Source organism: Dromiciops gliroides, chromosome 2, assembly GCF_019393635.1.
Source record: "Dromiciops gliroides isolate mDroGli1 chromosome 2, mDroGli1.pri, whole genome shotgun sequence".
In the NCBI taxonomy this organism is placed as follows: Eukaryota; Metazoa; Chordata; class Mammalia; order Microbiotheria; family Microbiotheriidae; genus Dromiciops; species Dromiciops gliroides.
The window spans coordinates 307506875-307532087 of NC_057862.1; the positions used below are offsets into that span (position 1 = coordinate 307506875).

The 25213-nt window shown below is 40.4% G+C and overlaps 1 protein-coding gene across 1 annotated transcript in view; it reads right to left on the reverse strand.

Annotated features, from left to right (window-relative positions):
* Positions 1–25213, reverse strand: part of SIL1 (SIL1 nucleotide exchange factor) — a 259687-nt gene that overhangs the window by 36369 nt on the left and 198105 nt on the right. The window contains exon 8 of the mRNA XM_043985393.1: positions 21076–21197. Within this exon, the coding sequence (XP_043841328.1) occupies positions 21076–21197 (122 nt within the window). The remainder of the gene's footprint in view (positions 1–21075; positions 21198–25213) is intronic.

The window sequence follows — 25213 nt, forward strand, 5'->3', positions numbered from 1 at the left end:
TGGCAGAACTCAACCAACTATCCCTTTTTCCCAACCTTCCCTTTAGGGGGCTGGGCTGGAAAGGGCCCAGGTGAGGCTAAGGGAATTGTTAGAGGAGAAAAGACATCCTAAAAATAACAAAAGGCTGGATAAGATGCAGGGGGGAATTAAGACATTTCTCCGTCACTATTCTTCAATCCATCTCAAAAAGGGGACAAAACAAGTGAATCAGCTACCTTTGTGCCTAACACAATGGCAACTTCAGGCAGTTAGCTAGCCTTTACTCTCAAAGGAAACAGAGAGGCAATGCAGAAAACAAAGGGACTTAGGAGAGGATCCTATATAGAAGAAACGTTACCTAGGTAAAGGCACTTTAAAGATCCCAGCTCTCTAAATCAAGAAGTTTTGTTGTATTCTTTTCCATCTGGAAGATGAGTAGAATTCCTTCAGACCATCACACTTTAACCTCGCCTGATGAAGAAGTTAACAGAAAAACACAGCCCACCCAAAAAAAAGAAAAAAAGAAAAAGTACAGTATAAACATCTTTCCCCCTGGCTAATCTTAATGTGAATGAGACACCTGACTTGTGAAACAGCTCATAAGGGTGCCCAGATTTAATATATTATATACATACTAGTAGTAGTCACTTACTAGCCCTGTGATCTGCAAAGATATCTCGTCTGGGCCAGTCTCCCACCCTGTAAAACGGAGATAAGTCCACCTGCCCTGGCTCTGTCAAAGGGTGGTCTTGAGGTTTAAATAAGATAATGTGAGGTAGAAACACAAGTATAAGGGTGTAGTCCTCACTCAGACAATGTGGCTTGGATGCTCTTGATATACCCAGCACACAGTCCCACAATACGGAAGACAAAGAAAGATCCTCAGTGTGGAGGGAGAAGTAGAGTAGAACAAGGGCTGTTTTATTGGAATGAGCTCTAGAGACAGGCCTGATTGACTCATGTCGCCTAGGACCACGAAGGTGATCTGATTCTTCTGCCTCCTTGAAAAAGATCATGATCCAGGGAAGTGGCACCATCAGGAAGGAGTTTCCCAAGCACTTCAATATACGACAATGACATTCTGCACTAAGAGAAAGGTGCTGGCAGGGTGCCAAGTGGCCTTTAAGGGGCACTGCAATTTTAATGGACTTGGTAATTAACATCATTCCACCCCTGCCAGCTTTCAGACTCTTTCTGCTCCCTTGCCTGGACTGCAGGGTCACTGCAAGCAGTGGCTGCCCTGAGTGACCATTTGATCCAAACACTAAAAAATAGATCCATCTATTTACTGTAGAGATGAGACAGCCATTATAAGCCTATACATTATGCATTCCTTCTGGAAATTCTGGAAAGAATGAGAAATTGAATTAAAACAGTGGCTGGAAGAGGCCTGTCTTACCCTTCTAAGATGTGGAAAGGACAGAACATCACTGCATCTCACCCATCACTCTAATGCCCAGAACCAAGCAGTTCCCTCACTTCTTACTCCCCCAAGGCAGGATAGCCCCAAATGTGCCTCTTTGGATTTCCATGAGTCACTCTAATAATAACACCTCCTCCAGAACAAATCCTGTATTCTGATTGATTTAGAAGGCAGTCGGCACAAATACCTGTACTCTGGGTCTAATCTTGTTTGTTTCCATTCCAATTATACTGCATCGATGGTTTAAAAATGGGAGCCGTCTGCTACATCCATCCAATCCATTTTGATAAAGAATAAATCTGTGTTATTGTGGTCCCTTCCTTCACACAGGCTCAGGGTAGCACCAGCTATCTCCAGGCTCTGATTGGACAGAATCAGTTCTAACTCTATTCAACTCTTCAAGGATTCAATTAATCATAAAGCCAATTCCATTTTGGGCTCCATCTGTCTTGCCTCCTTCAGGGACTAATAATCACTCACTGTGTGTTTTTTACACACTAGTTGAACTGAAATTAAGACTGATTTCAGCATGGAACACTCAAGAAGAAAATGCATTTCTTGAAGGAAAATTTCTGAGCCATTCAAATGTTCAGTTTGGGTAAAGATTTCTTTAAATAAACAGCAACATTATAGCAATTCAGAATTCCTAAGACTGTGAAATAATTCTCACAACACAAATCCCAAGAACAAAGCATTCTCTTGAGAAAAGCACCTGAAACTCCTCCACCACAGGCTTCCTGCTCCCTACATTACACCAGTATAAGGAAGAAAAAGAGACTAGGATTTCTGCTCTCTCGTTAGAGAAGGTATAAAACAGCTGTTAAAGCAAACAACTGGGACCTCAACCAAGATGGCTTAGTCCAGGGAACAAGGGAATGCAAGAGCTATAGCCCAGTGGTCTGATTTAGGCCTGGCTAACACTCTCAATGGGTCCCAATTCCCAATGGAGACACTAAAAATAAGACAAGTTTTTATTTTTATTATTTATATTTTATATATTTGTGTATATATTAATGTATTTATTTACTGTTTCCATGTTTTCAAAATGACAAAGTATCTGTGCCTATCAGGACAGTCCAAGCTCCCCAAAATCAGTAACTACAAAGCTACACTCAACCTAGCAGAAATGCATATATCCAATTGATTAAAATAATTTTGTTTTCATAGTGAAAAAGAAAATGAAATCTAGAAAAGAATAATCAGCATGAGGTGCTGGTTTCTTTCTCCATTAAATTTCAATGCCTTGCCTTGACTGTCTTAGCTCATGAAACTAAAATAATGAATTAAACCAAAACACTGGAAGCAATTAAAACCTAATCAGAACTAACAGCACACTCATTTCAAACTTAAAATCTAAGACATTTTGTGAGTCATAGTACTCATGAAAAAAAACTATCATCGGTAAACATTTTTATTCATCTCAACAATCATGTATACTTTTCATTTAAACAAGAAAATACGCTTAGTAATTACTCTAATTAATTGGGGGAGACTGTTTTTAAAAAGAGAGTGCAGTTTACAGAAGAGGTACAATGCATGTGTTTATCAATTGCTTTTATCTGAGGCATTCTACATTTGTCTGTACAAATGATGATCTGGTCATTTATCAGCACCTGAATCTATCCAAGACGCTCCCACACCTGTCATTTATACTTTTATCCTGTCTTTCCAGGTACAGAATTCCAAAGAGACAAAGATCAGTGTTTCCAAGTGAAGTCTAATAAATCTCAGTGGCAGCAATGAAGGCCAGAAGGCTGTAACAGAAAAGGACAGAAAGGGAAATCAGACATAACAATAGGTAATATTACAAAGTGGTTTAAGGTTTAAACACAGCCCTTCACATAAAGTATTCCATCTGACCCTCACATTAAGCACAGGAAAATGAGTACTATATGATTATCCCCATTTTACAGATAAAGTGAATGAGGCTCAGAGAAGATCATACTCTGGCCTTACAAGAGGCCACATTCGCCAATGGTCATCACACAGCTGCCAAATGTTAGAGGCAGAGAATCAAACTCAGGTTTCCTCTCGCCCCAAGTCTGCTTTTTCAACTTGAAGGACTGAGATAAGAACTGAAGCCTGAGCATTCCAAGGCCCACACATCTGCTCAACACAACCCTAATCTCAATGGCATCTTCTGGCTTTCCATTCAATTCAACAAGCTTTAAATCATTACCAGCTATGTGTAGGGTAGTGGAAATACAAAAATAAACATTAAATAGTCCCTGACCACCAGGAGTTTACACTCTAGTCCTCTAGGAGAGAGGGGACAGGGAGATACAACTTATACTCAGGTTAATTAATTGACTTAACCTCCAGAAGAAGGCACTAAAATCGAGGAGCATCAGGAGACTCTTCTCCCAAGAGATGGTCCTGGAGCTGAGCCTTAAGAGCACTGAATAGAGAGAGTGCTGTAGGAATAGAGGAGGAGCCTAAGTAAAGGCAGAAGGGCAGTGCAGGACGTAGCAAGGTGAGGAACAAGCAAGCAAGATGGGCTAGAATGGAGAATGCATAAAGGGGAGGGCTATGATAGTTTGGAAGTCAAATCACAGCAGGCATTAAATGCGGGAGGTGGGGTGATGTTGATTAATATCCTAGGGCAAGAAGAAGTTATTGAAGATTTCTGAGCAGGGGATTAACTGTGGGTTAAAAACACAAATTTGGAAGCAGTGTGGAGTATGAGATGGAGATAAGAGTGGCTGGAATCAGGGAGACCAATCAGTAAGACTGAACTGATATTTGACTCTAGAGGTAATAGGGAGGGGGCAGCTAGATGGCACAGTGGATAAAGCACCAGCCCTGGATTCAGGAGGACCTGAGTTCAAACCCAGCCTCAGATACTTGACACTTACTAGTTGTGTGACCCTGGGCAAGTCACCTAACCCTCGCTGCCCTGCAAAAAAGAAGAAAGGAGGCACTGAAGTTTACTGAGAAGGGAAGTGACTTGATCAGATTTAAACTGCAAAAATCACTTTGGTGGCTCTGTGGATCGGGACAGGAAAAGACCAGGTAGAAAGCTATTTACAATAATGGGTTATTGTAAGAAGTGGTAAGGGCTTCAACTAAGAATGGTAGATATCTGAGTGGAAAGAAGGGGCTACATGCAAGAGACGTCATGGAGCTAGAAATGACAAGCTGTAGTGGCTGATATAAGAAAATCAAGAAAGACACCAAGGCTGCAAGCCTGCATGATGGAAAGAGAATGGGGCTCTCAAAGAGTAATAAGAAAAGAGCAAAAGAAGCTCTGTTCTCTCTCAAATACCAGGGAAGATGGGAGGTTGTATCAGGCATCTGGTGGTAGGCCCTCAAGAGTAGGACAACTCACAGTCAGCAGAAGTTCCCTTGCCTTTGCATCCTGCAAAACCGGTAAAAGATAATGCACAGCGAGAAGACGTTCCAGGAAGGGGAACACATGCTTGGCTCTCTTTTGGGTCCTAGCAGGAAGAGGCCTTTTGTTTGGGCATTGAGTGATTAGTGAAGTCTGAGGTCTTGTTGCTTTTCTCTTACATCTCAGTGACAAAAGGCAGAGTAAGGCAGTGAGCATCTCCACAAATGGTAGGAGCTTCAGATTTCCCAATCTAGTCCCTGGGGTAAGGAGGAGCTGAGGTGTTGCTGCAGTGATGTAAGGCAGAATGGAGCAGTGGGCCAGAAGGCGATAGGTTCCCCTAATGGGAAAAAGGCCTCCAAACCCAGTCTCTCATGAGCAGTAGGGCCGGGACACTTACTCTCAGCTGTAAAGCAAGTGAAAGTCTCCCCTGGCTCCCAACAATTTTACCTCCACCCAGAAGATTCCCAGAGTTTTATCCTGACCCTCAACCTGTCCCCAGAGCTCTACTCTCCAATGTCCTGACACCAGCTGACTATCACTAATTCAATGCCCAGCCAAGTTCTCCAACTCAGCTGTCTAAAAAAGAACCTAAACAGTGAGAAGATCGGAGAATATGGCATACAAGGGTCAGCTGAAGGAAGTCATTAGGTTTAGTGTGAAGAGAAAATTTCAGGTCTTCCAATATATAAAGGGCTATTTTGCCAAAGCAGAATAAGACTCACTGTTTGGCCAAGAAGGGCAGAACTAGGAGAAGCTGCAGACAGGAAGTGTTCCTTTCCATGTAAGGAAAAAACTTCCTGACAATTAAAGATTTCCAAGAGTAAAATGGCTTCCTCAGCAGGCAGCTCTTATGGGCAAGAGAAGGAGGGAGAATGAGAAAAGGGGGGGGGGAGGGAGGCAGAAGGGATTCTTGGTCGGGTACATGTTGGATCAGATGGCCTCTGAGAATTGGTATAACTTTCAGGTTCTCTCCTCTTTCCTCCCTAACACATGCCTCCCCTCCTCACTTGTCTAGGTCTGTTGATCAAAGCCCCAACTTCATAAACCTGAAGCATCATTTCTTTCTTGCCCTTCCTTACCCTTTGTATCCCAATCAATTGCCAGTTCCTGTTGATTCTACCTGCTTCTCACTATAACCTCCTGTTCAGAGCTTCATCCCTACTTGCCTAAGTAAGGAGAAAGTGCCTCTCTCTCCCCCATCAGGCATCTCCCTTTTAGGCTGCTACTCAGTCTTCAGCATGGTCACATCACTCCTAAGGAGTTACCCAACTCCCTATGGAATAAAGTATAAACTCCACTTTGATGCATACAACCTGCAACAAGCTGACTCCAACTTAACTTCGTAGCCTTCTCTCTCACCATCTGCCTTCACAATGTCCCAGGCAGCCAGGGCTGCCTGCACTGCTGCCCATGCCATGACCTCTCTCCCATCTCTTTACCTTTTCTCAGCATGCTTTCATTGCATGCCTGCATGCCCTAGACCTATGCTACCGCTTATGAATTGCTTCTTTGTCAAGGTCCAATTCAGGTCTTCTTCCTCTTCTCTAAAGCATCCCAAACTCGACAGCAGAAAGTATACTGCCCACTCCTCCGTTTTCTTATAGTACTTACCTTTGCACTTATCACATTCTCCCTGTAATCACATGATTTTTAAAGTGAATTAACTAGAGAGAGAGTGTACTAAATTTCAGCCACTCTCATTTTTTGCCTTCAGTGCATCTATCTGGCAGGGGCACGGGCCCTGGGTAACTCACTGGCTGAAATGTGGGAACGGAGGGCAGTGATGTGTTTCTGAACATAAATCCATGGAATGTTGTATGTCAGTCAGGTACTAAGCCCATTTCTGGGCTAGGAACTGCTGCTTCTCTGTGTCTCGGTAAACTGACACCCTTCTCAGTGTCCCAACCCCACCTTCCACATCCCTACCCATCCCTGTCCCCACCTAGGATGGTGATACAGAACTGCCTTGGCTACTCTGGGCACTTGCTTTCCCAACTATGAAATAAGAATGGTAGAAAGACAAGGTCCTAGATTCAAAATCAACCCATGACAGGGAGTTTTATATCCTATTACATGCCAACAGAATTCAGTCTGGTTTCAAGCACTGATTTTGATGCTACCCATGTCGAAGTTCAACTTAATATCCATCTTCAACCTCTCTGCAGTTGAATAAAAGTTGAGAAAATGGAAATGCCACTTTGTAAATAAGGAAAAAACTCCTGAGGGTAACACTTCTATTTTTCACACCACATTTTTCTAGCTGGATTTTTAAAAAAATAAGTATTCAACCTCCTTAATCCTTTACATTTCTGGGTCCTCTGCAGGGAAGGTAGCAACAAGGCTCCTGTCAGGAAATTTGTACAACCTAATCCACCTTGACTTTGCCATCAAGGGAGCCCAAGAGGACCTCTGGAAAAACCTCAGGGTGCTGGTAAGACAGGCAGACCCTCTAGCCAGAAGGCCAGGGAGCCTAGAAGCAAAGCAGCTTGACCAAAATGGTTGTAGGACTGAGGCAAACGACTAAATGCAATATAAAAGCAAAGAGAGGAATGGAGTATTAGGGAAAATAACTTTAAACCTCAAGGTTATATACACAAGGAAAATGCAGTGGTGAGACAGGAGACTGGAAGACAGTCTGAGCGAGTGGCTGATCTCAAAGATCTTTCTGAAATAGAATTATGTAGCATCCAATATGAGGAAATCTTTTGTTCAACAGCAATCAAGCAGCCATTCTTTATTACACACAGTCCATCACACACATCATTTATCACACACTTCTGACAAGTTAAAATAATGAAAGAACTGACATTTATACCACAGTCTTCATTTGATCCTAACAATACCATCCTGAGGAAGGTATAACGGGTATTATTATCCCCATTTTAAAGATAAGGAAAATGAGACTCAGACAGCCAAGCTCTTCATCCACACAGGCCTCTCCTGACTGGGTTCTTTCCACCACTCGACCCCGACAAATGCAGACAAGCAATCAGAAGAGCCCTGGAGTTCTGCCTCTCGCCAGGTGCCTCCAGGGTCAGCTGGAAAGAGCCTTCAGTGCAGTCCTCTGGGACAAGGAGAGAAAGCCACCATTGCTGCAGTCCTTTGCTCTCTTGCCCCTCTCCATCCTTACGCATCCTTTGCTGCAAGTAACTACAGAAGAACCCACCACAGACAGGGAAACAAACCAATAAAAAATTCTCATTTACTGGAATTCAATGGGAGGAAGAGAGGTGCAGGGAAGAAGGCTCTCTCTACCACAGACCCTTTTGACTTAAATTATACATAGAAAAAAAGGACACTAGAATGTTGCTTGATTCAGCTCACGAAGGTTTTCTGAGACATGAATCAAAGAGCGCCAGTTTCAAGGCAGGTTTTCTCCTGTTTGTTCAGTACCTATTTTTGGCAAGAAGGGCAGGAAGAGAAAGTTCAAGAAAAACTTTTTCTGAGGCTGTTTTCTAGGATAGGCAGTAGTTTCTGGCCACTAAATTCAATTCAATTAAAATTTCAATTTGACAAGTATTTACTGAATATTGAAGTAACTCCCAAAGCACATTAAAAGAAGAGGAGTTAGAAAGCTACCTTTTCCCTCCTAATTCCAGCAGAGATAATCTTTTAAATTAAGGGGAACTCTTCATCCACTTCATAGAAGAAAACCCATCAGAAACTGTCCTAAAGTCCAGCTCTGCTCCTAGGCAATGGAAGGATGCCTTTGGATTATTCAGATTTTCCTATATCCAGACTATAACCTGGTACTAATCAACCTAAATCTACTAGGCTATACTTTATTTAATACCAATTTTCCAATAAATATTCTAAGGCTTACCTAAATTTACAGATTAAGAAAATGAGACCTGATACTACAAACGAAGGAAGGTGAAATGAGCTAGATGAAATGAAGGAAAGACTTCAAAATGATTGCAATCCTGTCCGCCAAGTTCTACTTGCTCAGAGAAATTAATGGTTCCTCCCCAATAACTCCGACCTCCGAATGTTTAATAAAAAAGCTGGCAGACCTTGGTGTGCCTCCATTTATTCTCTGGTCAGGATCGTGTTTGACACTGTCTCACGAGTCTAATAAGACAGGCAGTTTGACAATGCAAATAAGGAGAGAAAAGAATATAGATGTGTGAGGAAAGTGTGGGAAGTCCACGACTAGGTTCCTGCCAGGGAGGAGAGTTTGTAAAGCTATGCAGAGGGAATTCACTTCAACAAACTAGATATCTTCTGTAGTCAAGGCTCAGTGCCACTCATTGGGGATAAGATAATGGAAAAACAAAAAACATTGCCTACCCTCAAAAGGCTTAAATTCAACTGGAAGAACACAAAGAAGGAGGAGGATGAAACAAGTGTTTTCATTGCATTTGGGAGGAAGGGCCCAGTCCAAGAGAGATCAACAAGGACCAGAGAATCACAGGCTTAGAACTGGATAGTACTTTAGAGGTAGATCCCCGTTGTTGGACAGATGAGGGGACGGCTGTTCAAGTTTACATGAGCAGCAAGTGTCTGCGCTGGGATTCACACTCATGGCCTATGACTCCAAACCCAGTATCCCTTCCATTAGCCCAGGCTGCTTCTCTCATTGTGAAGGTTTGCAACTGGTTATCACAGGAAGGAGCTTGTAGCCCTGGAAAAGGAAGACTGGATTTGGACTAAATACATTTAGGTTCCAGGAACCAGAAAAGCTTCAGAAGCTCAAGGATATTGGTTTTTATAGAGTCCTGTCATAATTCAACCTGATGCTGTATTTCCTCAGTCACAGTATCTCCATAGTAGTTTCCAGTTTCAGGGAGTAAATTCACCATCAACTTGAAGACTAAGGAGGTGCAGCTAGGTGGCACAGTGGATAAAACACCAGCCCTGGATTCAGAAGGACTTGAATTCAAATCCGATCTCAGACACTTGACACTTCTTAGCTGTGTGACCCTGGGCAAGTCACTTAACCCTCATTGCCCTGCCCCCCCCCCAAAAGACAAAAACAAAACAACAAAAAAACCTAAGGAAAATACAGAAACATTAATGACTAAACGAAGTCTATCTTTCATGCTCCTAGATTCTCATTTCTATACACATTTCATACCTTCCTACTCTCAGTTCTAGCATGTCTAGAACCCTTCATATGCCCTTCCCCTACTAAAAAAAAAAAATGTCAAGCTAATCACTTATTAATCACCTACTATATGCCAGGCACTTCACTAAGTGTTAAGGATTCAAAAAAAAAAGGCAGAAAATAGTCCCTGCCCAAGTTCACAATCTAAATCATCTAAATCATCACCCTTCATCTGCCACTGAAGAAGATTTTTTAAAGCCGTATAAATCACAAGACAGTGGGCAAGGGTATTATGCATGTGCCAGCAAGCATAATGTCAGAGACTTTCAGGCAAGTAGAGCAAATGGTCATTCTAAGTGTTGTGTAAACATGCTCCAGCCTGGGTCAATACAAAAACCAGTATCCTGAGCTGATCTAAATCAGAGAAAAAGCCCTGGCATCAGAATTGTTCCACAATGTCGTGGGGCAAAGAATGAAATCTCAATGGGTAGGTAAGAAAATCGGAAATTCAAAAGATGAAGAGGAATGTGTCCAGGAGATGGGAAATTCCCAAATATTTTTTTTCAATCCAGACTATAAATTCAGTTTGGTAAGTATTTATTAACTCGACTACACCAGGCATACCCCTATGCTCGGCACTATAAGACACAAAAGAAAAAGACCTATATAATTCGAAAGACATTTACTAGGGACTGAAGGAGTCAAGATACTTCACACAGTCAATGGAACACTTAAGAAAACTACAAAAGTGAAAATGAACCAAAATCTAAGAAATATAAACAATAAAGCATGTTGCTATAATGTTTAATTATATTGAATCGACTAAGATACCAGAAGCACCAGAAATGGGTAAAAGAAACCACTCAACATATCCTGAAAGATAAACTGGTAGGTGGATAAATTCTTTATACAAAGAAATCTAAATAAGTCTTTTACAATGCTAAATAAATAACAAGAACAAATAAAAGAAAGTAAAAATTCACATGAGGAAATTAAGCAAGAAATAAAAGATGCCCTTGCCTTTCCTCCCCTCCCCACAAAAAACAAGATGAAACAATGAAAAAACTAGCATGAAGAATAGAAAATCACAAAAATTCAGAGAAACAACCAATTTATTACAGTGAATTGTACACAATGCAGAAATGTACACAGTGCAACTGGAAATACAGGCTCAGAAAAACACATAGAAGCATTTAAAGGTCAAATCTAGAAGAGAAGCCCAGAAATCTCAGAATTACTGATATCCCAGAGATTTTAGGAAAATAAATATGAACATTGTTCCAAAAGATCTTCAAAGACAATGTGCCAGAACTAGAAAAAAAACAAAACATTCTATAATCCACAAGATCCCACAAGGACAACTAAGGTTTTTTTGTTGTTTGTTTTTGGTGGGTTTTTTGTTTGTTTTTTGCGGGGCAATGAGGGTTAAGCGACTTGCCCAGAGTCACACAGCTAGTGTTAAGTGTCTGAGGCCGAATTTGAACTCAGGTCCTCCTGAATCCAGGGCCGGTGCTCTATCCACTGCGTCACCTAGCTGCCCCCACAACTAAGTTTTAATAGATCCATAAGCAGAATAAAAATACTGACCCCTCTGCAGACTCGTTTGCTAGATCTTCATCCAGATCGAGCCCTCTAACCTTAAATGTCTTACAGGGACACCTGTTCCAGGGCTTCTCACTCTACTGTATTTCACTTGGTGATCCCATCAGCTCCAAAGGATTTAATTACCATCTCTATGATAATGACTTAGCCTTCACTAATCTCTCTGCTGACTGCCAACCTCCCATTTCCAACTACCTTTCAGAGAACAATATGTCCAAAACTGAACACATTACCTTCTTCTCTAGACCCTCCCCCCAACTCCTACCCCAATTTCCCTATTAATGGAGAAGACAACACAGTCCCTCAGCAGCCTAGTGTGGTCCTCTGCTCCAAAGCTTCTTAAATCGTGGGTCGTGAGCCCATATGGGGTCATGTAACTGAATGTGAGGGTTGTAAAAAATATGGCAATAGTAAAAGATTACGTATCTACTTTATATAGCTGCATACCCAGGGTCACATAAAATTTACTCAACCGAAAAGGGATCACAAGTGGAAAAAGTTTAAGAAGCCTCCACTCTACTGCTTATTATGTCTCAGCCCCCAATCCTATTCCTATAAGCCAAAGTCTATCAATTTCACCTTACAATATCTCTCAAATATTCCCCCTTCTCTCCTCTGAAACTGCCACCACTGTAGTGCAGGCCCTCATCATCTTGCTCCCAGACAGCTACCTGCTGGTGGGTCTGCCTGTCTCAAGTCTCTCCCCAGTCCAATCCATTCTCCATTGGGGCAACAAACTGATTTTCCTAATACACGGGTCTGACTTGCTACTCAGCAAAATCCAGTGGCTCCCTGGATCCTGCTACAGGATCGAGTACAAAATTCTCCATTTGTTCATAATTCTTCACAACCTAGCCCCCTCCTAACTTTCCAGGACTCCCTAACATGTACTTTTCCATTTGATGACATTAGCCTCCTTGCTGTTCCTCAAACAAGACACTCTATTTCTTGGTTCTAGGCTTATTTTCTGGCTGTTTCCATGTGTAGAATGTTCTCACTTCTCATCATAATCTACTAACTTCCTTTAAGTCCCAACTAAAATCTCATCTTCTACAGGAAGCGTATCCCAAACTCTCTTAATTCTAGAGCCTTTCCTTCTATTTATTCTGCATAGCTTGTATATACAGATTTGTTTGCTTGTTTCTTCCCCACTAGATTATAAGCTCCTTGAAAACAGAGCAGTCTTTTAACCCTTTTTTATATCCCTACCATTTAAACACAGTGCCTAGACAGAGTAGAATGTTTATTGACTGAATGATGGGCTCGCTGCAATGATAAAAAGAAAAAAAAGGTGTCCAATAATGTTCTTTGATAGACACAAAATAATAAAACTAGGAGGAAGAACTCAAGAGTTAGGCGAAGCTTTGAGGGTATGGTTTACCTTTGTTCTACACTCCAGCCTTTATTATGAATACCTGTCAGCAAGTAAATAAGCGGTCATTGTTTAGTTCTGGTCTCTCAGCAAATAACTTATTATGAATAGGAGGCTTTTGCTTCAAAGAAATCTTTAATCAAGCAAGTAATTTTGTTGCTGACAGGTATGCATAATAATGGCATGAACGGGGAAGAAAAGTGAGGTGGATGGACCTTTTGTCTTTGCCCCAGGTTCATTTGCATGCCAATCAGCTCAAGGGAGTCCCAGGAAACATACTCTTAGGTTCATCCCAGGACCATTTCTTAGGTTTCTAGGGAAGCAGACAAGAATTTCAATAGGCTTTCTAACCCAATGTCAAAAAGTTAGTGGGGCCCAGGAATTCAAGTCAACACAGAAATTCAGTCAAAAAACCAGACAAGGTTATAATTCAGATTGTTTGCTTTTTTTTGGCTGACTTCCTAAATGAGTGTTGTGATCCACAGACAGTTTGTGTTCTAAAAAAAATGTGTTTCTTCCCTCTTGACAGGAATAGGCTTACTAGCTACTACACCCCTGAGGTTACTCGATGGTAGGCTTGGAATCAGAAAAAAATTAATTCAAATCCAGACTCAGGTACTTACTGGCTTTGTGACCCTGGTCACTTAACCTCTGTCTGTCTCGGTTTCCTCTACCATAAAATGGGGATAATAGCACCTACCTCCCAGGGTTATTAGATAATCAAATGAGATATTTGTATGGTGCTTAGCACTGGGCCTGAAATATAGCAGGTGTTTAATAAATGCTTAAATACTTGTTCCCTCCTTCTACATGACAAAGGCTCTAGGTCATAAAGCTAGAAGATAGCAAAACCACTCCTAGAACCTAAGCCTCCTGATTCCCACACATCTTTCCCTAGAAGTAGTCTTACTAGTTGTGTGATAATCAGTAAAAGCATACCACAAAACTCTGCATTCATGGGAAGAAATCTGTTCTTGTCACTTAATTATCTAATTAAATGGCTTTTGCTTGAATATATGGCATCGTGAAGGTACTGAGCTATGGTTTTGGTGGATGCTGATGCCTACAAGGTTCAACCTGAACCTGGGGCAGCTTTCTGTCCTGACAGAAGATACGTGAAAACAATTCCCACTTCTCAAATGAACAAAAAAGAGTTGTTAACACAAAGCAGAGTAAGCATAAGAAAACAACATGCAGGGGCAGCTAGGTGGCACAGTGGATAAAACTGGCCCTGGATTCAGGAGTACTTGAGTTCAAATCCGACCTCAGACACTTGACACTTACTAGCTGTGTGACCCTAGGCAAGTACCTTAACCCTGATTGCCCCCCCAAAAAAACCACACAATGTGCAACAACAATGTAACAATATTTTGTGACAATGTGACAACAAACTGAAACAATGAAAACTGGAAACAATGTACTACTATGCAATGATAATTAATACTATGAAATTATAATAATCAAGTTAGTCCTAAAAGAGGTAAGAAAAATGCATCTTCCTGCTTTTTCCCCCCTAGAGATAGGAGACTATGAGAGTGGAATATTGTATATACTGTCAAAGAATTGAGTATTTTTACTGAATGTTTTTGTTTCTAATCGTTGTGACAAAGGATGGCTCTCAAGGGGGAGAGAGATTTGAAAACAAATATGATATAAAATCTAGGGTAACAAAATTTTGAAAAAGATTAAAGTTCTTAACAAAATGTAAAAATACACCAAATGAGATTACTTAAGCACCCACTGCTTATACAACTGGCTATACAAAACTCAAAGACCATAAATTGCTAAGAAGGGACATAAAAGCCAGCTATACTGGTCCACAAAAACTTACATTGATAGAGTTTCCTCACATGGAAAGTTCCCCATTGAAATCACAATCCTCCCCTGAGGGACACATCCATCCCTATCCCTACTTACAACTGTTAGTAAATAAAGTATTTTTTCTTTTTAAAATGAGACTTTGGAGGGCAGCTAGGTGGCACAGTGGATAGAGCACTGGCCCTGGAGTCAGGAGTACCCGAGTTCAAATCCAGCCTCAGACACTTAACACTTACTAGCTGTGTGACCCTGGGCAAGTCACTTAACCCCAATTGCCTCACTAAAAATAAATAAAATGAGACCTGGAATTTGGTTTTAAGTGCATCAGCTAAGCAATAGTGTGGGCCAACCATAAAGAGTGGTTAAGGAAGTTATCATGTACAAACTGTTCTACAACTTCTCTTTATTACCTATAGACAACTTCTATCACTTTGCCTATACCAGCAAGGTATAGGACAAGAGGGCTCATGTGCTAATTTATACTAAAATGCCAATTTCCCCAAAGTATGACTTCTTTAAAATGACTGATAACTTCCAGGCCCTCAATGAGGCCTTAATGACAATTAAGGTACAGACGCAGCTTTAAATTTTAAAGTTACACACTCATAAGAGGAAGGAGTCACGGGGGTCAGTCATCCAGTTCAATTGCTAGATTTTTATGGAGGAGGAAACTAAGGTACATAAGAGTAAAGTGACCTGCCCAAGGTCCCATGGCTGACTTCAGATGCAGTCCTGTCTGCAATGCCATAAGCCAGTTTCTGAATCTGGGACTAGCTGATATTCTATAAAAATGAGAAGAGAGGCGGCATGGGGTATTATAGTGAAGTCCATCAGATGTGAGCAAAGCAGAATCGAAGTAACTCAAAAGAAACATGAGATGTGCAGATGTAGAGAATCCAACCCAAATGTTCACATGAACTATCTGTGACCGCCCTGTGATAAAGCCTTCCTAGCTCATACTGGTTTGATTAGCCATAGGCAGATACACTGTAACTTGAATCTAGCATAGTGATGTCATTTTTTTTTTTAGTGAGGCAATTGGGGTTAAGTGACTTGCCCAGGGTCACACAGCTAGTAAGTGTTAAGTGTCTGAGGCCGGATTTGAACCCAGGTACTCCTGACTCCAGGGCCAGTGCTCTATCCACTGTGCCACCTAGCCGCCCATAGTGATGTCATTTTAATCCTTTTTCAGGACAAACGACAACAACCAATCAACTGGTTTGTGACCCAGAGCAAGTCACTAACTTTTTTCAGTGCCCGGACTCTCATTAAAACTCTCAGTTGCAGAACTGACATGGATATGTATTGGTAGAGGAAATTCATCACTGGGAGGTCCTTGGGGGGGGGGGGGGAGAGGAGGAGAGAAGAGAATGATCTTCCAATTCCTTCCTCAAATTTAGTCGATCAGTTGGGGGGGGGGGCCGGGTTTGAACACATATAGTAGAAGTTGTGAGATGCCAAGTTATAAGAAGGCTTAAAAATAAGACTGCCAAAGAGGAAGGCGAAAACAGATGCTAAAGGGACTAGAGAAGGGCACACTTATCTTAGAGCTTGACAGAAATGAGGATGGGACTTGTAAGAGTATATTGGTCTTATCACTCGGGGAAGTGTGCAAAAACCTCAGGAGAGATACTACAATCAACAAACTGAAAGAACAACAGAGAGAAGGAAAGGGGGGAAGAAGGTTGTTGATTTCAAGCTCTGGGAGAGCATCAGGGGTATGAGGCAGTATCTGCAAACAGATCAAGGAGAATGACTAAGAAGGGATGCTAACAGTCAAATCCTGTGCCTGGGGATTAATTGTTGGTCAATGTTCACAATAGCCAGATGATAAGAAGAAAGATCAACTTGATTTATATAATTACTCCAACCATGCAAATAAAAACCCAGTGTCACTAATATTTAAATAAAATCAACATAACAATGTTACAATATTGTGTTTTGGTAGCAAACAACTGCATGCAAAATGGCTTGGCATGGCTTTTGACTGAGCACTGGAGAGTCATGAGGTGGAGAATGAATGGGGGCAAGCAGGGTCCCAGCAAATCTGAAGCAGATTCTATTAACATCGGGAAACATATAACTTAACATAAAAATTTTTTTTAATTGCATAACAAACATAAGATAACCAATGTATAAATCAGGGTTTTGATTAAAGGTAAGGGAAAAAATGACAGTAAGTATATACCAAAAAGAAGGCAGGAAATGGTGGGGGGAGAGAGATAGACAGACAGACACAGAGAGAGACAGAGATGGAGGGAGGGAGAATGGGACTTCAGCCCCACCCTGAACACTATGGACACTGTAGGCTTTGAGCCTTAACTGTGACACAGTTGACTTATCAGTACAATGCTTAACATGACTCTGGCATGACACACAATTATTTACAAAAATTTGTTAAGAAGTGTCCCCTAGTCATGTTCCCTTCATTGATAAAATTGATCAAAAGCATTTATTGTCTACTGTGTGCTCAGCCCTGTGATAGAAACACAGATTTTTAAAAAATGAAACAGCAACTACCCAAAGAGCTGAAAGTCTATCAGGAGACATACCATGCACATGCAGAATTCTGTAAAGAATGAACACAATAAATATGAGGGGCATGTGTGTGTGTGTGTGTGTGTGTGTGTGTGTGTGTCTAGGTAGATATACATATATGTGTGTGTATATATAGACACATCTATATATACACACACATATATATACAAATATACATACATATTTATATGTGTGTTCCTTATCTATAAGGAACAGAGAAGACTATAGTTTTGTGAGAAAAGCATTAATATAAGCTGATACTAGATAGAAAGGGTGGAGTCAGGCCATACTGAGTGCCAACTACTTACACTGCCTATTTCTAGGTCCAGGTTTTGAACAGATAACTGTGTGAGTTTAGGTGCACTCTGGTCCAAAGATTTAAAAAATAAGAATGGGGTGGGGGAAGACCAAATACCTCTAGAGGATTTCTCCAGTCCTGGATTTCCATAATTCCAATAACAACTTTATTTGACTATTCACCCATCCTGTATTAGCCTCAAATGACTGTGAATTTTTTGACATTTCTTCAGCATCATGACTGTTTCCAAACCCATATATTATATATAGATACTCTGTATCATATTTCTAGAAAACGATGCCCTAGAACACCCACGTCACATCCAATTCCACCTCAAAGTACAAGGGGGTTGGGGAGTCAATACTTGAGAAGAAATATGTATTTTTAAAGAGGGGGTAGGGCTTCTTATAAACCACAAAAGAACACTGAAGTTCTCTTTCTCTAGGAAGACACATTTTTACCATTCCTAAAGTTCCTGTTTGCATAAAACATTGACATTTTCAGAATATTGGGGACTCTGCCACCAGTATTCTGATGGCTTTGATGATACTGTGCTATCACCCTAATGGCTCTCCAATGGGCCATCAAAAGCAGTGCCAAATCATTGTGCATGCAGCAGTCTGTTGCTACCAAAACATGAAATCGTAATATTTTATATTTATCTCTATTTAAATTTTAGCAACGCTGAATAAATGTTAACATGCTCTTATGCTAATGCAATCACTGAAAAGTCCTAATAACACTGTGTACTGGCATAGCCCCTTGGTGAGTTATGGAGATCAAAAGGCCCCATCCAACTGCTCTCGGCTCTGTGGGTTAGTTCTCTTAAATCCACCACAAGAACAGGATGCTAGTTATTTTTCCATAAGAAATGTATTTGCACAAGCAGCTGTGAGGGACTCCAGTGTTGAAGCTTTGAAACTGATGGCTATAGTAAGGGGCTTGGAATTACTGAAAAGGTTCCCAAAGAAGAGACTAATAATGTTTGATTTGGTCACATTTTAATTAATGCAATGGGAGAAGAAATAATTGAATGAGTCCAGGACTTCAGAAAGTTTAATGGCTTTTAAAGGCCACAAGAATAAGTCCTTTGGATCACCAGAGGCACCAGAAATCTCTTTTCATGTCCTCACTTAATCTCAATCAATCTCTCTCTCTCTCTCTCTCTCTCTCTCTCTCTCTCTCTCTCTCTCTCTCTCTCTCTCTCTCTCTCTCTCTCTCTCTCATTTCTTGTTTGTTTCACCAGAAGAAGTGATGGTCCTGGGCTTAATGTGAGGCTACATTTCCTTCCTTTATGGCATACTATACCAAGCATGAACTACAGTTTATCATGTAAATCGAGGAAGAGAGGTTAATAAAGGGTAGGGAGTAAGTAACCAACAATCCTCAAGTGTCTAGCCTCAGTTACCCCTGAAAAACCTGTCAACATGTTGACAAAGTCAAGTTCTCAGTAGTCCACCTGGGGCCCGGCATTTGAGAGGGCTATAACAGGGCTATGAGAAAGGCAGCTTCCCATGGCACTTCCTTCCCCACAGGCCCCCTACCCAATATGTTCCAATCTTGTTTCCCCTTCACTAAGTATTAAACTCTTGGTAAATTTTAATCAGAATCAAATTCTAATTAATCAGATTAGAGGAGAGAAATCAACACAAAGGAGATATTTTCCTATAAAATTCCCAACAGGTCAGATAGCCAGAGCAGTTTCTCAACCAAAATGTTATTGTTACTGCCAGACAAGGGAGCTCTGCTCTATAAAGGACTGAAAGAAATTTATTCCTGGCAGGTTTCACAGGTAGGAGGAATCGTGGTCCTGAATAACCAAATGTGATATAAAGATAACCTGATCTCCCTCATGGGAGGAACAATGGGGTAGTTGCACAATTCTCAACAACTCTTCCTGAGAAACTGTATAAAAAACCACAGCATGGCTTTTTGGCCCTCCAATAAGAAACAGGTCAGACTTTATGTTCTTAATGTCTAAATGAGGGGTATCACATTCATTGGCTGCTACTGACTAAAGAAAGACACAGATTCCCCCCAAAGGCCCTCCCTGGCCAGATGTTGATTACCTATCAATAACATTTCTCCAGATTCATGCCCTCTTTCACCCCCTCACACTGCTATTCTAAATGCTTTATTCACTTTTTGCCTTAGAAATGTGGTACAAACCATTTGGAGATAAGATATGGGCTGGGGAACAGTCAAGATGCAGAAGAAAGTCTAAAAATTCAGTCACTTGAGGCTAATACAGTAGTTAAAGAGCAGTTGCTCTGAAAAAGATCTAGAGGTTAAAGAAAACTAGAAACTCGATGTGCATCAGATGTGTAATACAGCAGGTCAACAAACCAATGCAGTATTGGGTTACATGAAAAAAGGAAAAAATCCCTCTGCGCTGAGCCCCAGTCACAACACACACAGAGCTTTGAGTGCAGTTCTGGAGGACAAGAAGGACCCTAAAGAGCTGGCCAGTGTCCAGGAAGGGAACAAAAGGGGGAAATGTCTTGAGTACAAATCTTAGAAGGAATTGGGCATACTAAACACTGAGAACAAAATTTGGAGGTGCGTGTCCAAAAAGGCATGGTAGAGGTTGTCTTCCAGTATCTGAAGAGCTTTGGATGGAAGAGGGCTTAAATTGTTGTTTAACCCTAAAGGGCATAACCAAGTCTAACAAGTGAAAATTACAAAGGCAAATTTAGGCCTGATGTCAGGGAAAACTTCCTACTAAGCACCTACTATATACCAAATACATACCAGATGCTGGAGATACAAAGAGAAAGAATGAAAAATCCCTACTTGCCAGTACCATCTTGACTGAAGACAAAAATATAAAAGGAGGAGGGGGGCTAGAAGAGAGGGAAGAAGGTAAGATGTATTAAGTTCCTACTCTGTGTCAGGCACTGTGCTAAGTGCTTTACAAATATTATCTTATTTGATCCTCACAACAACCCTTGGAGATGGGTATGCCTATTTTATAGTATGGGTATCCCTATTTTATAAGGCAGACAGAGATTAAGCGATTTGCCCAAGATCATATAGCTAGTTGAGTATTTGAGGCTAGATTAGAATTCAGGTTTTCCCGACTCAAAACCTAATGGTCTAAATCACTTTGGGGGGGGGGGGGGGATGAGGTAATTTGGGTTAAGTGACTTGCCCGGGGTCACACAGCTAGTAAGTGTCAGGTGTCTGAGGCCAGATCTGAACTCAGGTCCTCCTGACTCTAGGGCTGGCGCTCTATCCACTGCACCACCTAGCTGCCCTCAAAACCCAATGGTCTATCCACTGTGCTGCTTCTAGGGTACATGAATATAAAGTTGATCAATATAAATACATACAAGGTAGTTAAACACAAGTTAGTTGGTGGGGGGAAGAGATACTAGCAGTGGGGGAATCAGGAAATACTGTCTTCAGAAATGGTGCTTGAGCTTTTTCTCCTTTTGAGCCACACCTTAAAGGAGAGGGACTATTCTGTGTGATTATGTAACAAGGGAAGGAACAGTTCTTCATTACCTTCCCATATGAATATCCCAAACTGTAGTTCGCAATGTGCCAGTCAAAGTCCCAGAAGACCTTCCCACAGACCTCCTCCTGCCCCAGTAGGACAGAAATGTCAAAAATGTTATTTTCATTCTGGCTCTGTAAATGGCAGCATACCTGGTCTGGTGCTTACCTGGAGAAAGCAGCACCTAACACGAAAGCAGAATATTCCTTCAACAAGTCCTCAGTACTGTTGAGCCCATTGATCACCACTTGAAGACCCCCAAAGGAAAGCAGATCCCGGGCATTATCCATCTGCAAATGAAGAGAGCGTTTACTAAGGGAATCTCAACCATTCAAATGAGAATAATCCTTCTCACATTCATTTTTTTCTATATGGCAAAAATAAAAGTTAAAAATAGGGCACGTGTAAATAAAAGGAAAGGCAAACAATAATGGTGACCTTTGGACTAACTAAAAATGGGTATATATCTAACACCATACAAGTAATACTTTGTACCTGTGGGGAATTGATTTGAAATGAAAGCTAGCTACTACCTAATGACACAGTCTGAAGAATTTCAATGTATGATTAGGATTCAAACATTATTCCTCATGTGAATTAATTCCTCACATATAAGCTATTAACACAGGAAGTATATACTGCCAAGAAAAAAAATTGTCACCATGCTTCCTGCCTCTGCCTGGCTCTTCTGGGGCACTAGAGAACAGCATACAATACAAGAAAGCACTGACTCTAAAGAAATGACTCGGGATGGGCAAGGGTCAAGGAGCAGGTCAGAATCCAGTAAAGGACAAAATGTCCACATCCTTTGAGATTCCAATAATGGGCTTATACTCCAAAGGAATCCATTGATAAGAAAGTCCCCATACACACCAAAATATTTTTTGCAATTATGTAAAACATTACCATATTAGTGGTTTTGTATAAGAAAATTGGAATAAAAGAAAAAACGAAAGAAATAAAGTAAAAAATAGCATGCTTCAGTCTGTGCTCAATCAATATTAATTCTTTCTTTGGAGGTGGATAGTATGCTTCTATCATTAGTCCTTTGGGATTGTTTTGGATCATCGTATTGCTGAGAATAGTTAAGTCAATCACAGTTCTTCATTAAACATTATTACTGTCACCATGACAACATTCTCCTGGTTCTGTTCACTTTACTATATATCAGTTCATACAAGTTTTTTCAGGCCTTTCTAAAAATATCCTGCTTATCATTTCTTTTTTTTCCATAAAAGTATTTTATTATTTTCCAGTTATATGTAGAGATAGTTTGCAATATTTGTTTTTATAAGATTTCTAGTTTCAATTTTTTCTCCCTCCCTCCCCCTCTCCCCAAGACAGCAGTAATCTGATATAGGTTATATATGTACAATCACATTAAACATATTTCTGCATTAGTCATGCTGTACAAGAAGAATCAGAGCAAAAAGGAAAAACCTCAAAAAAGGAAAACAAAAAAAAAATAGAGATAGTATGGTTCAATCTGCATCTACATTCCATAGTTCTTTTTTTTCCCCCCTGGATTTGGAGAGTCTTTTCTTTTTTCTTTCTTTTTTTAAGTGAGGCAATTGGGGTTAAGTAACTTGCCCAGGGTCACACAGCTAGTAAGTGTTAAGTGTCTGAGGCCATATTTGAACTCAGGTACTCCTGACTCCAGGGCCACTGCTCTATCCACTGCGCCACCCAGCCGCCCCGAGCCTTTTCCATCATGAGTCCTTTGGAACTATCTTGGACCACTGTATTGCTGAGAGGAGTCAAGTCCATCATAGCTGATCAACATACAATGTTGTTGATACTATGTACAATATTCTCCTGGTTCTGTTCACTTCACTCAGCATCAGTTCTTGTAAGTCCTCCCAGGTTTCTCTGAAATTCACCTATTCATCATTTCTTATAGCACAATAGTATTCCATTACATTCATATACCACAACTTGTTCAGCCATTCCCCAATTGATGGACATCCCCATAATTTCCAATTCCTTGGCACCACAAAAAGAACAGCTATAAATATTTTTGTACATGTGGGTCCTTTTCCCTTTTTTATGAACTCTTTGGGGAAAAGACCTAGTAGTAGTATTGCTGGGTCAAAGGGTATGTATAGCTTTATAGCCCTTTGGACATAGTTCCAACCTGCTCTCCAGAATGGATGGATCAGTTCACAGCTCCACCAACAATGCATTAGTGTTCCAACTTTCCTTTTTTGTCATATTAGCCAATCTGATAGGTGTCAGGTGGTACCTAAGAGTTGTTTTATCATTTCTTCTAGCACAATATTCCATAACAATTGTATACCACAGCTTGTTTAGCCATTCCCCAATTGATGGGCATTCTTTTGATTTCTAATTCTTAGCCACCACAAAAAGAGGTGCTATAAATATTTTTGTGCAAAATAGATCTTTTCCCCTTTTTTGGGATGTCTTTAGGATATAAACCTAGCATACACCAAAATATTTATAGTAGCACTTTCTGTGATAGGAAAGAAATGGAAACAAAGCACATGTCCACTGAATAGGGAATGGCTAAACTACTTGTGGCATATGAATTAATGGGGCTGTAAGAATTTGTGTATGTGATAAATACAGAAAGCATAGAAAGATCTACATGAACTGATATAGAGTAAAGAAAGCAGATCCACGAAAACAATATAAAAGGAATACAACAATGTAAATGTAAAGAACCACACACCCAAAGCAAATCAAAAGAGACTATAAGCAGAGAAGCAGATAAAGATTTATAGGAAGGAAACAAAACCAAGAAAATAATATACACAGTAACTACAACCATATAAATGGAAAGAACTATACCCCCCCCAATTGAAAGTAAATATGACAAACTAATAAAGATCAAACAAGAGTTGAATGAAGAAATAAGGGAAGATACTTCTAACCCACCCTTTCATGGAGGTGAGAGATTCACAGGTGTCACACCTTGTACATATTTGGGAGCTTTTACAAAGTATCAATCATGTATGATGATTTTTTTGCCCCTTTAATACTATGTTATATGAGATGTCTCTCTGGTAGGGGAAAGGAAAGTGATCCCTGAGATAACTATAACAAGGCATCAATAAAAACTTGTTGTTTTTTTTAAAGTGAATATAACAAAATTATAAAGATCAAACATGACTCAAATGAATAGATGTGAGAGGACCCCCTTCCACAACTCACCTCTTCATGGAGGTAGAACTACGGTCTATAAGTGTTACCTAATGCACGTTTTCACATTTTTTTCAATATATTAAGGGGTTGTGCTATTTTTTTTCTCTTCTTTTTGTGTGTGGGGCAAGGTCTTTAAAAATGCTATTTGTTGTAAGAGGTAGCTCTCTGGGAAGTCAAGGGGGAAGGAAACTAGGTGTAATTATGATGTAAAAAACAATACCAATTAAAAATTATATGTATATAATACATATATATGTATATACATAATACATATATATGTAAGAACAAGAGGGCAGACATAATTTCATCTCCAGGAGAGAAATGCACACAATAACATGAAGCTTACTGACTCTACTTGTGTTCCTAGGAAGCACTTATACCTTAGGAAGGTATAGATAGCATGCTTATCAAAACTACAGGGGACATGATGCTGGGGAGGAGAACCAATACAATGGAATAATAGAAATAGGGATCCAAAAGGTTCTAGATACAACAGTGATCAGACTTAGATGGCACAAGGCACTCAGAAATGACAATGTCAAACATAGTGTGTCCAAAGAAAAGTGAACAGAACGAGATGGGTAAAATATCATTACTCTAAGTATTTGAAAGCCATTCATTATTTTCTGCTTAGTCTCACAGAGATAGGATGAGAAACAATGGGCATAAATCGCATAGAGGTCAATTTAAGTTTGTAGTCAGGAAAAATTATCTAAGAATGAGAGGTTGCCAGAAATAAAATGAACAGAGATCTTTAAGCAGAACAGAATCTAGAAGTTGCAATGGAGATCCATGTGGAGGTACAGGTTGGACTACATGACATCAAGGATCCTGGAATTCTGTTACTGTCTGCCAATGCAGAAGAACTGGAAGCTGACTCCAGTCCATATACTAGCTGCTTCTTGGCATAACTGTGGCAAGGCTCAAGTCTTTCGACAAAAACTAAACTTATTTATTTGTTCTGCATTCTAGGTTGCTTCATGCATGGAGGTCAATTAATTTCCCAAAATGAGATAATGGATTTTTATTCAGAAAGGCTATTTGTTTTCCTTCAGGACAAAATATTCTACTTTAATGATAAAAAGGGAGCCAAGAACTAACCATTATGTAGACAGAAACAGATACAATGAATGGAAGCCTATAA